The 13715-nt window shown below is 37.1% G+C and overlaps 1 protein-coding gene across 1 annotated transcript; it reads left to right on the forward strand.

Annotated features, from left to right (window-relative positions):
- Positions 1 to 244: 244 nt before the first annotated feature.
- Positions 245 to 13268, forward strand: LOC140039733 (periodic tryptophan protein 1 homolog). Its single transcript, XM_072085347.1, has 12 exons — positions 245 to 275; positions 1690 to 1759; positions 1900 to 2107; positions 2516 to 2601; positions 2956 to 3055; positions 7773 to 7868; positions 8541 to 8668; positions 8779 to 9008; positions 9721 to 9832; positions 11046 to 11216; positions 11403 to 11550; positions 11665 to 13268. The coding sequence occupies exons 2-12, from the start codon at positions 1694 to 1696 to the stop codon at positions 11838 to 11840; spliced, it is 1521 nt and encodes a 506-aa protein (XP_071941448.1). The 5' UTR covers positions 245 to 275; positions 1690 to 1693; the 3' UTR covers positions 11841 to 13268.
- Positions 13269 to 13715: the final 447 nt, after the last annotated feature.

Raw genomic sequence — 13715 nt, forward strand, 5'->3', positions numbered from 1 at the left:
ACACGTCAAACATAAATATAATCATGCAGAGTAGGTCCTATATCAGCAACTCGTTTTATATTTCGTGTTTTTTACACTACATACGGTAACCGATCAAAATTAATAAGAAAGAATCAATATTATTTATTTACAAGCTTTGAATTGTGGTGGTGGTGTGGTGGTGAGAGGGAACTTCCCTCCCCCTACCCCGAATATTAGATCTTAATTTGTGTCGCCGTTGAGGTCGCTTTTACATTTAAAAAAAACGCACACGGGAAACAGAATAAAAGGGACAGGTTGGTAAATACATTGTTAATAAACTCGTTATAAACATTTTGAAAACATGTTTGTGCATTATTATTCTATAGTAAATAATGATAATATAAATTTTAACTAATCACGATACATCAAGGGCTTTTTCTGTGTTCCTGCATTTAATCTTTAGGCTAGGCCTACTATCTAAATGTTCTGTCTACTGTCTGTGAGTGTGACGTGTGCGCGGCATAAGGAGGTGTAGAGTACTTGAAAAAGGACGAAACGACCAACTGCAATATTACCTTATAAACTGACAAGGTCAATCGATAATTAAGAATGCATAAGATATAAATGTTATGCGCGATTTGAACGATTTGCGCAATTTGAAATTGCGCAAAAAAAATCCTTGCGCAATTTGAACTGAAACATGTGTTTCAAATTGCGCAAGCAACGTATTAAATTGCGCAAGTAATCTGCAAATTGCGCAAGGTTTTTCGACAGATTGTGAAATCATGCACACCCATATTTTATAGTAATTTCTAAGAATGATTCAAAATTAAAGATAAATATCGCATTTCCTTATTTTAGTAGTGCAAATATTGTTATAAGTTAGCATACCGTCGAAGAACCGACGAAGGAAAACGAAGCGGTGGTGTTCCACCAGGCGGGCGTGGCGCGGCCGGCCGGCTATACTACTCTAGCCTAGCTAGGGTCTGGACTACTGATACTGACTAGGTTACATGGCCTAGCTTAAACTAATATTAAAAACTTAATTTTTACATTTATTTTGATTTATTTCAAGTTACAGTGATAATATTATTTAATTGTAATAATAAATGTTATGTATTTATTATACACATGTTATCTTCGCATTTATTATGTTTTATTTTGAGTTATTTAGTTTCCAATAAATTATTAAAATACCGATTGTCTGGTAGAATTTTGTTGCGCAATTTGAAAATTTACAGTTCGTTTTCAAATTGCGCAAAGGTGTCATTTTGCGCAAGAACTATCTTGCGCAATTTACAAATTGTGCAGCGCAATTTAAAATTGCGCAAAGATTTTCTTGCGCAATTTGAAATTGCGCAAGTTGATTGCGCAATTTCAAATTGCGCAAAAAAATCCTTGCGCAATTTTAAATTGCGCAAGAATTCTTTGCGCAATTTCAAATTGCGCAAGGATTTTTTTGCGCAGTTTCAAATTGCGCAAATCGTTCAAATCGCGCATAACATAAATAATTGTTAATTGTACTAATGTACTATAGCGGCTAGGCTAGTAGTAATAGTAGGGTAGGGCCTACTATTATTTCTAATAAGCCTTGGTTGGCCCTTTTTTGGTGAGTAACATTGTATTGATTGTTATTATTTGTTATTTTATTATTGTTTCAACATTTGTTGTACTAACTACTGTACTAGTATTTAATATGTTTTTTTAAAAAATAATTTATTATTACAGAAAAATGAAGACTGTGATAACATGCCTGAAGTGGATTCAAAGAGGAGTTGCCAAAGCAGACCCAGATAAGGTACTTTGTAATGTGTTTTATGTATTGTTAATAATAATATTTAGCAACTAAATACAACACGATAATGTTTACATATTTTTTCCGCAGTAGAGTAGTTTCTAGGCAAAGCTATGCTAAATTATCACCACTACTACTTTCAGGTAACCTTAAGTAAAGAACAGTTGGAGAGTTTAATTAAATCAACCAAAGAACAATTGGAAGATCTAGGAGATGACGAGATTGAGAAGCTTGAATCCGAAGATGAGAGTGACATGGACATGAGCGGCGATGAGACAGGGGAGAGTAAAACTCCTGAGAAGGATGGGGAGTTAGCAGACTATGAAATGCATAAGTATGATGAAGCAACAGGTACAACCCCTCATCAAACCTATTATATAGCCAAAACTAGATTTTAAAAATTACCTGATTTTAAACTCTCCTAAAACCATACTCTTTTGGGCTGGACTAATATGTCTGGTTTTCCATAAATTCTTGTATTCAGAATGTGTTTTTAATGAGAAAAGTCTGGTTATGGGAGATTTTCTTTTTTTTCAGAGAGTCTGTATAATAAAGTGCATATCATTGTTGAGTCTGTAGATGGCAACAAATGCTAGTAATTTGCTGTACCAAGCATAAAATGAGACTAAAGTTGTTTGTACTAGACCCAGAACTAGACCTTGTAAACTGCTGGTCACTAGACCTTGTAAACTGCAGCTGGTCTAGTTCTAAATTCAGAATTTCTTTCAGATTAATGTTAACATAATTTGTATCTCTCAGGAAGTAGTGGAATAACGGATACATTGGCTGGATTGGCAATATTTGCCGACAACAAAGAAGATCCATATATGACATTAAAAGACCAGGTAAAGCTTTGTTCCTGCTTGGACGCATCACAAGGAAGTTAGCGGGCCACAAGCAATTTGACCAATCACGATATGATGAACCATCCAAACTGTTGTTTCTGATTTGCGTTGCGTAAATGAGGGTGTTGCACAGTGGAGTAATGGCTATGAGCGCTCACTGGTACCCAAGGGCAAAGAGCATGAGCAGTCCAAAGCAGTGCAAACCAGGGGCCTTTACCCTTTGTGTTACACCACTGGTGTTGCAGTCCTGTACCTTGAAACTACAAGAATAATGGCTTGTAAACATTGTTAAATAAATAATTATTGTTTAAGCCACAGAGCTTTTGTTATATAAAGATGATTTTAATTTCATAGGGTAGTGACAATGAGGCAGATGATGTAGCTATCAAACCTTCAGATAATCTTTTAGTTGTTGGCCGAGCAGAAGAAGATTACAGTAATTTAGATATCTATGGTAAGCATTAAATAAAGTAGAGCCCCTCCTTTTGGGACACTGCTATTCCTGTGAAATAATGATATATGTTTTAAAAGTAAATAAATGCATAAACCCTATTTGGAGTCACTTGTTTGAGTCCTTAAGTTGTCCCCTTAATAGGGGTCACTTGTGTGAGTCCTTAAGTTGTCCCCCCTATTAGGGGTCACTTGTTTGAGTACTTAAGTTGTCCCCCTATTAGGGGTCACTTGTGTGAGTCCTTAAGTTGTCCCCTTAATAGGGGTCACTTGTTTGAGTCCTTAAGTTGTCCCCCTATTAGGGGTCACTTGTTTGAGTCCTTAAGTTATCCCCTTAATAGGGGTCACTTGTTTGAGTCCTTAAGTTGTCCCCCTATTAGGGGTCACTTGTTTGAGTCCTTAAGTTGTCCCCCTATTAGGGGTCACTTGTTTGAGTCCTTAAGTTGTCCCCCTATTAGGGGTCACTTGTTTGAGTCCTTAAGTTGTCCCCTTAATAGGGGTCACTTGTTTGAGTCCTTAAGTTGTCCCCTTAATAGGGGTCACTTGTTTGAGTCCTTAAGTTGTCCCCTTATTTGGGGTCATTTGTTTGAGTCCTTAAGTTGTCCCCTTAATAGGGGTCACTTGTTTGAGTCCTTAAGTTGTCCCCTTAATAGGGGTCACTTGTTTGAGTCCTTAAGTTGTCCCCTTAATAGGGGTCACTTGTTTGAGTCCTTAGGTTGTCCCCTTAATAGGGGTCACTTGTTTGAGTCCTTAAGTTGTCCCCCTATTAGGGGTCACTTGTTTGAGTCCTTAAGTTGTCCCCCTATTAGGGGTCACTTGTTTGAGTCCTTAAGTTGTCCCCTTAATAGGGGTCACTTGTTTGAGTCCTTAAGTTGTCCCCTTATTAGGGGTCACTTGTTTGAGTCCTTAAGTTGTCCCCTTAATAGGGGTCACTTGTTTGAGTCCTTAGGTTGTCCCCTTATTAGGGGTCACTTGTTTGAGTCCTTAAGTTGTCCCCTTAATAGGGGTCACTTGTTTGAGTCCTTAAGTTGTCCCCTTATTAGGGGTCACTTGTTTGAGTCCTTAAGTTGTCCCCCCTATTAGGGGTCACTTGTTTGAGTCCTTAAGTTGTCCCCCTAATAGGGGTCACTTGTTTGAGTCCTTAAGTTGTCCCCCTATTAGGGGTCACTTGTTTGAGTCCTTAAGTTGTCCCCCTATTAGGGGTCACTTGTTTGAGTCCTTAAGTTGTCCCCCTATTAGGGGTCACTTGTTTGAGTCCTTAAGTTGTCCCCCTATTAGGGGTCACTTGTTTGAGTCCTTAAGTTGTCCCCTTAATAGGGGTCACTTGTTTGAGTCCTTAAGTTGTCCCCTTATTAGGGGTCACTTGTTTGAGTCCTTAAGTTGTCCCCTTAATAGGGGTCACTTGTTTGAGTCCTTAGGTTGTCCCCTTATTAGGGGTCACTTGTTTGAGTCCTTAAGTTGTCCCCTTAATAGGGGTCACTTGTTTGAGTCCTTAAGTTGTCCCCTTATTAGGGGTCACTTGTTTGAGTCCTTAAGTTGTCCCCCCTATTAGGGGTCACTTGTTTGAGTCCTTAAGTTGTCCCCCTATTAGGGGTCACTTGTTTGAGTCCTTAAGTTGTCCCCTTAATAGGGGTCACTTGTTTGAGTCCTTAAGTTGTCCCCTTATTAGGGGTCACTTGTTTGAGTCCTTAAGTTGTCCCCTTAATAGGGGTCACTTGTTTGAGTCCTTAGGTTGTCCCCTTATTAGGGGTCACTTGTTTGAGTCCTTAAGTTGTCCCCTTAATAGGGGTCACTTGTTTGAGTCCTTAAGTTGTCCCCTTATTAGGGGTCACTTGTTTGAGTCCTTAAGTTGTCCCCCCTATTAGGGGTCACTTGTTTGAGTCCTTAAGTTGTCCCCTTAATAGGGGTCACTTGTTTGAGTCCTTAAGTTGTCCCCCTATTAGGGGACACTTGTTTGAGTCCTTAAGTTATCCCCTTAATAGGGGTCACTTGTTTGAGTCCTTAAGTTGTCCCCTTAATAGGGGTCACTTGTTTGAGTCCTTAAGTTGTCCCCCTATTAGGGGTCACTTGTTTGAGTCCTTAAGTTGTCCCCCTATTAGGGGTCACTTGTTTGAGTCCTTAAGTTGTCCCCCTATTAGGGGTCACTTGTTTGAGTCCTTAAGTTGTCCCCTTAATAGGGGTCACTTGTGTGAGTCCTTAAGTTGTCCCCCCTATTAGGGGTCACTTGTTTGAGTACTTAAGTTGTCCCCCTATTAGGGGTCACTTGTTTGAGTCCTTAAGTTGTCCCCTTAATAGGGGTCACTTGTTTGAGTCCTTAAGTTGTCCCCCTATTAGGGGTCACTTGTTTGAGTCCTTAAGTTATCCCCTTAATAGGGGTCACTTGTTTGAGTCCTTAAGTTGTCCCCTTAATAGGGGTCACTTGTTTGAGTCCTTAAGTTATCCCCTTAATAGGGGTCACTTGTTTGAGTCCTTAAGTTGTCCCCTTAATAGGGGTCACTTGTTTGAGTCCTTAAGTTGTCCCCTTAATAGGGGTCACTTGTTTGAGTCCTTAAGTTGTCCCCTTAATAGGGGTCACTTGTTTGAGTCCTTAAGTTATCCCCTTAATAGGGGTCACTTGTTTGAGTCCTTAAGTTATCCCCTTAATAGGGGTCACTTGTTTGAGTCCTTAAGTTGTCCCCTTAATAGGGGTCACTTGTTTGAGTCCTTAAGTTATCCCCTTAATAGGGGTCACTTGTTTGAGTCCTTAAGTTGTCCCCTTAATAGGGGTCACTTGTTTGAGTCCTTAAGTTGTCCCCTTATTTGGGGTCATTTGTTTGAGTCCTTAAGTTGTCCCCTTAATAGGGGTCACTTGTTTGAGTCCTTAAGTTGTCCCCTTAATAGGGGTCACTTGTTTGAGTCCTTAAGTTGTCCCCTTAATAGGGGTCACTTGTTTGAGTCCTTAGGTTGTCCCCTTAATAGGGGTCACTTGTTTGAGTCCTTAAGTTGTCCCCTTAATAGGGGTCACTTGTTTGAGTCCTTAAGTTGTCCCCTTAATAGGGGTCACTTGTTTGAGTCCTTAAGTTGTCCCCTTAATAGGGGTCACTTGTTTGAGTCCTTAAGTTGTCCCCTTAATAGGGGTCACTTGTTTGAGTCCTTAAGTTGTCCCCCTAATAGGGGTCACTTGTTTGAGTCCTTAAGTTGTCCCCTTATTAGGGGTCACTTGTTTGAGTCCTTAAGTTGTCCCCCTAATAGGGGTCACTTGTTTGAGTCCTTAAGTTGTCCCCCTATTAGGGGTCACTTGTTTGAGTCCTTAAGTTGTCCCCTTAATAGGGGTCACTTGTTTGAGTCCTTAAGTTGTCCCCCTATTAGGGGTCACTTGTTTGAGTCCTTAAGTTGTCCCCTTAATAGGGGTCACTTGTTTGAGTCCTTAAGTTGTCCCCCTATTAGGGGTCACTTGTTTGAGTCCTTAAGTTGTCCCCCTATTAGGGGTCACTTGTTTGAGTCCTTAAGTTGTCCCCTTAATAGGGGTCACTTGTTTGAGTCCTTAAGTTGTCCCCCTATTAGGGGTCACTTGTTTGAGTCCTTAAGTTGTCCCCCTATTAGGGGTCACTTGTTTGAGTCCTTAAGTTGTCCCCTTAATAGGGGTCACTTGTTTGAGTCCTTAAGTTGTCCCCCTATTAGGGGTCACTTGTTTGAGTCCTTAAGTTGTCCCCTTAATAGGGGTCACTTGTTTGAGTCCTTAAGTTGTCCCCCTATTAGGGGTCACTTGTTTGAGTCCTTAAGTTGTCCCCTTAATAGGGGTCACTTGTTTGAGTCCTTAAGTTGTCCCCCTATTAGGGGTCACTTGTTTGAGTCCTTAAGTTGTCCCCCTAATAGGGGACACTTGTTTGAGTCCTTAAGTTGTCCCCCTATTAGGGGTCACTTGTTTGAGTCCTTAAGTTGTCCCCCTAATAGGGGACACTTGTTTGAGTCCTTAAGTTGTCCCCTTAATAGGGGTCACTTGTTTGAGTCCTTAAGTTGTCCCCTTAATAGGGGTCACTTGTTTGAGTCCTTAAGTTGTCCCCTTATTAGGGGTCACTTGTTTGAGTCCTTAAGTTGTCCCCCCTATTAGGGGTCACTTGTTTGAGTCCTTAAGTTGTCCCCCTAATAGGGGTCACTTGTTTGAGTCCTTAAGTTGTCCCCCTAATAGGGGTCACTTGTTTGAGTCCTTAAGTTGTCCCCTTAATAGGGGTCACTTGTTTGAGTCCTTAAGTTATCCCCTTAATAGGGGTCACTTGTTTGAGTCCTTAAGTTATCCCCTTAATAGGGGTCACTTGTTTGAGTCCTTAAGTTGTCCCCTTAATAGGGGTCACTTGTTTGAGTCCTTAAGTTGTCCCCCTATTAGGGGTCACTTGTTTGAGTCCTTAAGTTATCCCCTTAATAGGGGTCACTTGTTTGAGTCCTTAAGTTGTCCCCTTAATAGGGGTCACTTGTTTGAGTCCTTAAGTTGTCCCCTTAATAGGGGTCACTTGTTTGAGTCCTTAAGTTGTCCCCTTAATAGGGGTCACTTGTTTGAGTCCTTAAGTTGTCCCCTTAATAGGGTTCTATTATGATGTAATGAAAAATGTATAATACGTAATTGACTGTTGTAGATATTTAGACTAGAATTTGCTTTACTGCACCGCAAAGTGTAAAGCCAATGCATACTAAACTACTTATTGACTTGTATGGTAATAATAATGTGGTATTGTAATATTTTGCAGTTTATAATGAGGAAGACCATGTATTCTACGTCCATCATGACTTGTTATTATCATCATTTCCGCTGTCATTGGAATGGATTCAAGGTAGCTCTTCAGGTATTGGAGTCCTGTAATTTCTTAACATACTGTATCATAAATGTATAGTATGGAATGCTATGGGCTTAATTATGAAGAGACTGGCACCTAAAGGTTGAGTATGGAATGCTATGGGCTTAGTCATGAGGAGACTGACACCTAAAGTATATAGTATGGAATGCTATGGGCTTATCATGAAGAGAGTGACACCTAAAAAGTGTATAGTATGGAATGCTATGGGCTTAATCATGAGGTGACTGGCACATAAAGTGTATAGTATGGATTTCTATGGGCTAAATCATGAAGAGACTGGCACCTAAAGTGTATAGTATGGAAACATATGGGCTTAAAATTGAGGAGACATTTCATTAGAACTTGGTCATTGTCCCTTCGAAATAACATAAAATTCCTCCCATCTCAGGTTCCATGCTAAGACCTCCCTCTTCCTCCACTCTACCGTTCTCCATTCACTCTTTCTCTCCTAAAATGTCAATATTAACCCCTTTTCTGCCCTTCAGAATGATTTAAAATTGCATTCAATTGTAAACAATGGTATTATTTCTAGTATGTATTTATATTATATTGTCTATTAATATGCAGATATTTGCCCTTGATGGCATCCGTAGCTAACAAAGATGTGGCGGAAACATTGTTATAAATAAATATTATTGTATTTTTATTTTATGTTTTTAGGAAACATGATTGCAATTGGTAGTATGTCATCAGTGATTGAACTATGGGACTTAGACTTAATCGATGCAATAGAACCCTCCTTTATATTAGGGGAACCTCAATCAAAAAAGAAAAAGGCTAAAAAAGAGGTAAATAAAATACATTTTAAGTTTTTCATATTGTAAATAAAATGTTATTTTTAACATATAATTATATATAAAAATATAATTTGTAATTTTTTTTTTTTTGCTTTTTGTAGAAAAAGACTACAAAACCAAAAATCGGTCATTCTGGTGCAGTGTTAGATCTGGCGTCAAATCACAATTTTAATCACATTCTGGCGAGTGCATCGACAGATGAGACTATTGCATTGTGGGATCTTGGTACTACACAAGTCGCATCTACTTTACGGCATCATAGCGACAAAGTTCAAACTATTGATTGGCATGCGACTGATGGGCACACATTGTTGTCCGGAGGATTTGATAAGTGCGTATTATTAGACAATTCCTAATTTTGTTTGCAATAATTTAATTAATTTTTTTAGCCAAGCATAAAAACCTTTAGTTTTTTAAGTAAATAAATTGACAGTGAAAATTGAAACACCAGTGATTATTACATTTCTTGTAATGTTGCTATAAAGTTTGCGGTACACTACATATTTCTTAGTTCTGAAAAGAACGATTGAGTTTCTCAAACTAAATATATGTAGTATAACATATTGATTTCACCATGCAAACCTTGCAACAATTTCTTGTAATGTTAATCTAAAAGATTAAGTTGAACGGGGCGCTACAGTATACTGCCATACAAACCTATGTCATAGAGTATATGTGCATGCGATTGAAATCTGAAATTTTACCAAAAGCCTGCACCAAAATTTAATTGCTTTTTGTACAATTTATATAACATTTACGTTAGCGCTGTTTACCAGCTAGGCCTACAAAACTAATCCTAGCTAGGCTAGGCCTAGATAGTCCCAATAAGAAATTCAATGCAAGCTACTTAGGTAGTGCATTTTTTCTCTCTTTTTGTCATAAATTGTACATTTAAGACCAGGAATGACCTGGTTTAATTTTTTTAAACTAATTAAGTAATATATATGCATTATTTTTACAAAACTTCAACAATTTTAGGGAAAGTGTTTTTATTAAAACATCTCTGTCTGTTTAATTTATTTGTTGATCTTTTTTAATTTCAGAATAGTAAATTTATACGATTGTCGAGTTCCAGATGAATGTTCCAAGTCTTGGAATTTAAACGGTGAAATTGAGCGAGTTCTTTGGAATCCTTCAAATTCAAACACATTTTTAGTAAGTTTAAATTGTACCCAATACACACGCCCGTATTCTTAAACCGGACTTTAGTCTTAGTTCGAAGTTCGACTTGGAAAAGTCGTAGTTCGAGCTATTACTTCAAATTCGATTAAAAAATGAAGTAGTCGAAGTTTGCAGTTCGACTTAATGAAGTCGAGCTTTTAGTCGAGTTGCACACGTCTGGGTAACAAAGGCTATACATTGGCCAATGACAAGAGAGTATTTGAGGAGCAGACGAAATTTTGCGCATTGATATCACTTTCCATTTCTTACAACACTTTTTACGCATCAGGACTATATACATGAAAAATAATTTTAATTGTTAATTATTAGAACAATATCAGTATTAATTTAACAGTGAAGTATATTTGATTAACAACAAATAAAATCTTAAAAATATATTTAGGAACCATGGCGGTACGGTAACTTTATATTTTCTAGGCCCCCAACAAAGTATGATCGCCACGAACCACGAACTTCATAGCGTGACAAGAAAGCGCTAGGCCCCCTAAACATTCCATCGCGTGGTGAATTGCCGCATCTCCCATTGTCGCTATGGCGTGACGTAGCTCAAGTCGGACTTGCGCGAAGAAAATAATGTAATTTGTATACAGTTGTAAATAAAGATGATTTTCATTATTATAATTTATACCAATGTATATTTAATTAAGCTAATATAAATATAGATATTTCATTCTTCAATATCTGGCCAATATAAAAACTCAATGACTGTTACGTTTTTTATAAACATCGTTTAAAAACCATTTAGTCGACCATTTAGTCTGCCCCCTCCAGGACTAAAAAAATCGATCAAAATCCGTCTCGATTTAGTCGAGGTTGGCCTGATTTAGTCGGTGATTTAGTTGAAGTTCGGTTTATGAATTAAAATGACGTCATTTTTTTAGTTTTAGCTCGAACTACGACTAAAGTCCGGTTTAAGAATACAGGCGACAGTATTGAGGCAGAAGAATAGTTAAGCTCTGTCTACACTATCAAACTAGTTTGAAAAAAAAAGTGTGATGTGCCAAATATGGTAGTGATATGACATCATCATGTCATATATGGGTACATCACATAAAGTTTGAAAGTGTAGATGGAGCTTTATGCAATAAATAGAAAATAATTCAAATTACTTTCAACCTTTAAAATGCTTAAAAGTATTAAAGTTTTTCTTGCGATTAAAATACAATGTTTGAATTGATATTTGTAGGCAAGTACAGATGGTGGTTTTGTATATAGTCTTGATGTCAGGTTAGATAAACCTCTGTTCACACTACAAGCACATGAGAAAGCAGTCACAGGACTTGCACTGTCAACTGAACCTCAACACTGTCTAACTACAGTATCAGCTGATCACTACGTTAAAGTATGGGACATAACAGTAAGTACAACAATGCGTTACTTGGTTCCCACTAGGACGCAACCAAGTGGACCAACGAAAAGCGACGGTTTAAATTAACCATCGATTGGTCAGATTACTAGGAACTATGCTTTTCACATTTTGCGGATGAGAGAAAAAAATATGTAATGAGTGTTTATAATATAAATATATCTATATTATTTTCAGGATAATAAACCAGCGTTGGTTATCTCAAAAGATATGAAGATGAATATAATCAACTGCATAGGTAGTAATCCAAATTCACCCACTGTATTGGCATTGGGAGGTGAAAATGATGGCGTTAGACTTCTTGACTTGCGCACATTACCTGAAGGTAAAATGTCGTCTTTTTATTAAACACATCGATAACATTTATCCTACAGACTCTATTCAGCACTGCTGGTACATTGCTAGTTTAAAACATAACCACATTGCTCTCCTTTTGTAGTGTATAAAAGGTTCAACATACAAGCAAACAAGAAACCTGTACCTGACATGTCAAACGATGCTGCAGAAAATAATGAAGAGGAAGAGATGATGCAAGAAAAATTTAAGAAAGTGAATAAATCAAATCTGAAGGATGGCAAGAAAAAGAAAAAGAAGAAAAAGGTTGCAAAATTTTAAAATTGGGGAGTCTTCTTAATTGCTATTATATATATATATTACACATCTTTGAAACATAATTTAAAATGTCCATTATAGATTTCACAGGCAACATAGATGGTTGTACATGTTGTCTGTGATTGATTTTGAGACAGACAGCCAACTATTGATAGTAATTTCTGTGAACATGTTACCCATTTAAATGATAGATGTGTAGATCCTGCTAGTCATTTTGATTGCAGTATATAACAAAAGTAACGGAAATTAAAATTTTACACACAAAAATAGTTCTTGTCAATCATTGGTGATGTGTATTTTTATAGCACAATAAAAAAAAAAATGGATCATTTCAAGATTAGAAAACAAAAACAAAGATTTCTGATGGAGAATGAAACATTTGATGTAAGTACTCTGTTTATGATGTGTCCATATATGGACATGATGATGTCATATCACTACCATATTTGGGAATATCACTACCATATTTGGGTACATCGCACTTTTTCTGTCAAACTAATTTGATAGTGTAGACAGAGCTTTATACTATAGCTTATTAAAAAAAGAAATGTTACCCAAAAGAAATAATAGCTGAAAGAATAGGCATCACACCCTTGTTAATAATAACTAAACACTGGGATTTGTACTTTTATAAACAAACATGTAAATTAAATAATAATCATTTATATTGAGGTAATTTTTAAAAATTAAAAGGAGCTTGCCTCCTGAAATTTGCTAAATAAATGAGTTTTTAAATTAATCTTAAGTTAATCCAAAGTGGGTGAATGTTTGAAAAAGGTCGGAGTTCGTTCCAAAAAGAGTAAACAAATATGGCAATGATTTGTCAGAGGAGTGAAGAAGAAATATAGCACAACCAAAAGATTTGAACAAAAAGAAGTATGCAATGGAAAGTAATTGAGTCCAAAAAGATTGGTTTCACAACTCTATTAACAGAAACTGATTTGCTTGTAATGTGTGTGTTTAGAATGATTACAATATTAGTGTCAGAATGTTTAGTAAGTTCTGACTCATCCTGTCAATAATGTGTGCGCCAGTATCCTGGGGGGTACCCTCTACTCGTCTCCAAAGACGTACTGGGTTACCTTAGCTGATTCATATCTGCAATTCATTTTGTCACGCATCCATATTCTTCAAACAAATGCGATGAAATAAGTTTAGATAAAATAAAAATTGCCAATAACCCATCAATGATTGTTGTATCTTTGCGATAAGATGATAAAAAATAGTTGCGTCAACATCAAAGATAATTAGAAAACCAAGAATATAACACAAGGATGAAGTACTATGTCATTTTAAAGGTTACAAAGAAGTGTGCCATGCCTTGTCCAGTAGGATACTTTTAAATACATTTAAGGGAGAAAAAATCATGCAAAGGTCACTACAAGTGGGTCATTTTGAAGATGATCATTTATGAATCATAGAAAGTACATTTTTAATTGTATAGGTGTATGTAATTTATGATTAAAATTATCATTTGTATGGTATTTTATTGTTTCTGGATTTTTTTTTCCATGACTGGTATTACAAATACATAGGTCTAGTTTTGCATTTAAGGTTTCCAGATGTTCCAAATTGTTATTATTTTTTTTAGGCATAACACTAAAGGATTGTCAAACAAAAAATGAAGGAAGTCCCAGAGTTTATATATATGGCCATACTGCGTTGAAACACCAGTTTTCACCGAAGTTAAGCAACATTGGGCCAGTTGCGTTCTGGGAATCGTGTTCACATTCTGTACATACTGGAAAGTGAGTAATGATAATATCAGACTAGTAGGCATGTGTTCAAGCCTATCTCTACCATACTGATTGCATCCTTAGGCAAGACGTTTTACTCTCATTGCCTAATCCTTTGGATGGGATGTAAATTTAGTCCTGT

Source organism: Antedon mediterranea, chromosome 2, assembly GCF_964355755.1.
Source record: "Antedon mediterranea chromosome 2, ecAntMedi1.1, whole genome shotgun sequence".
Lineage (NCBI taxonomy): Eukaryota > Metazoa > Echinodermata > Crinoidea > Comatulida > Antedonidae > Antedon > Antedon mediterranea.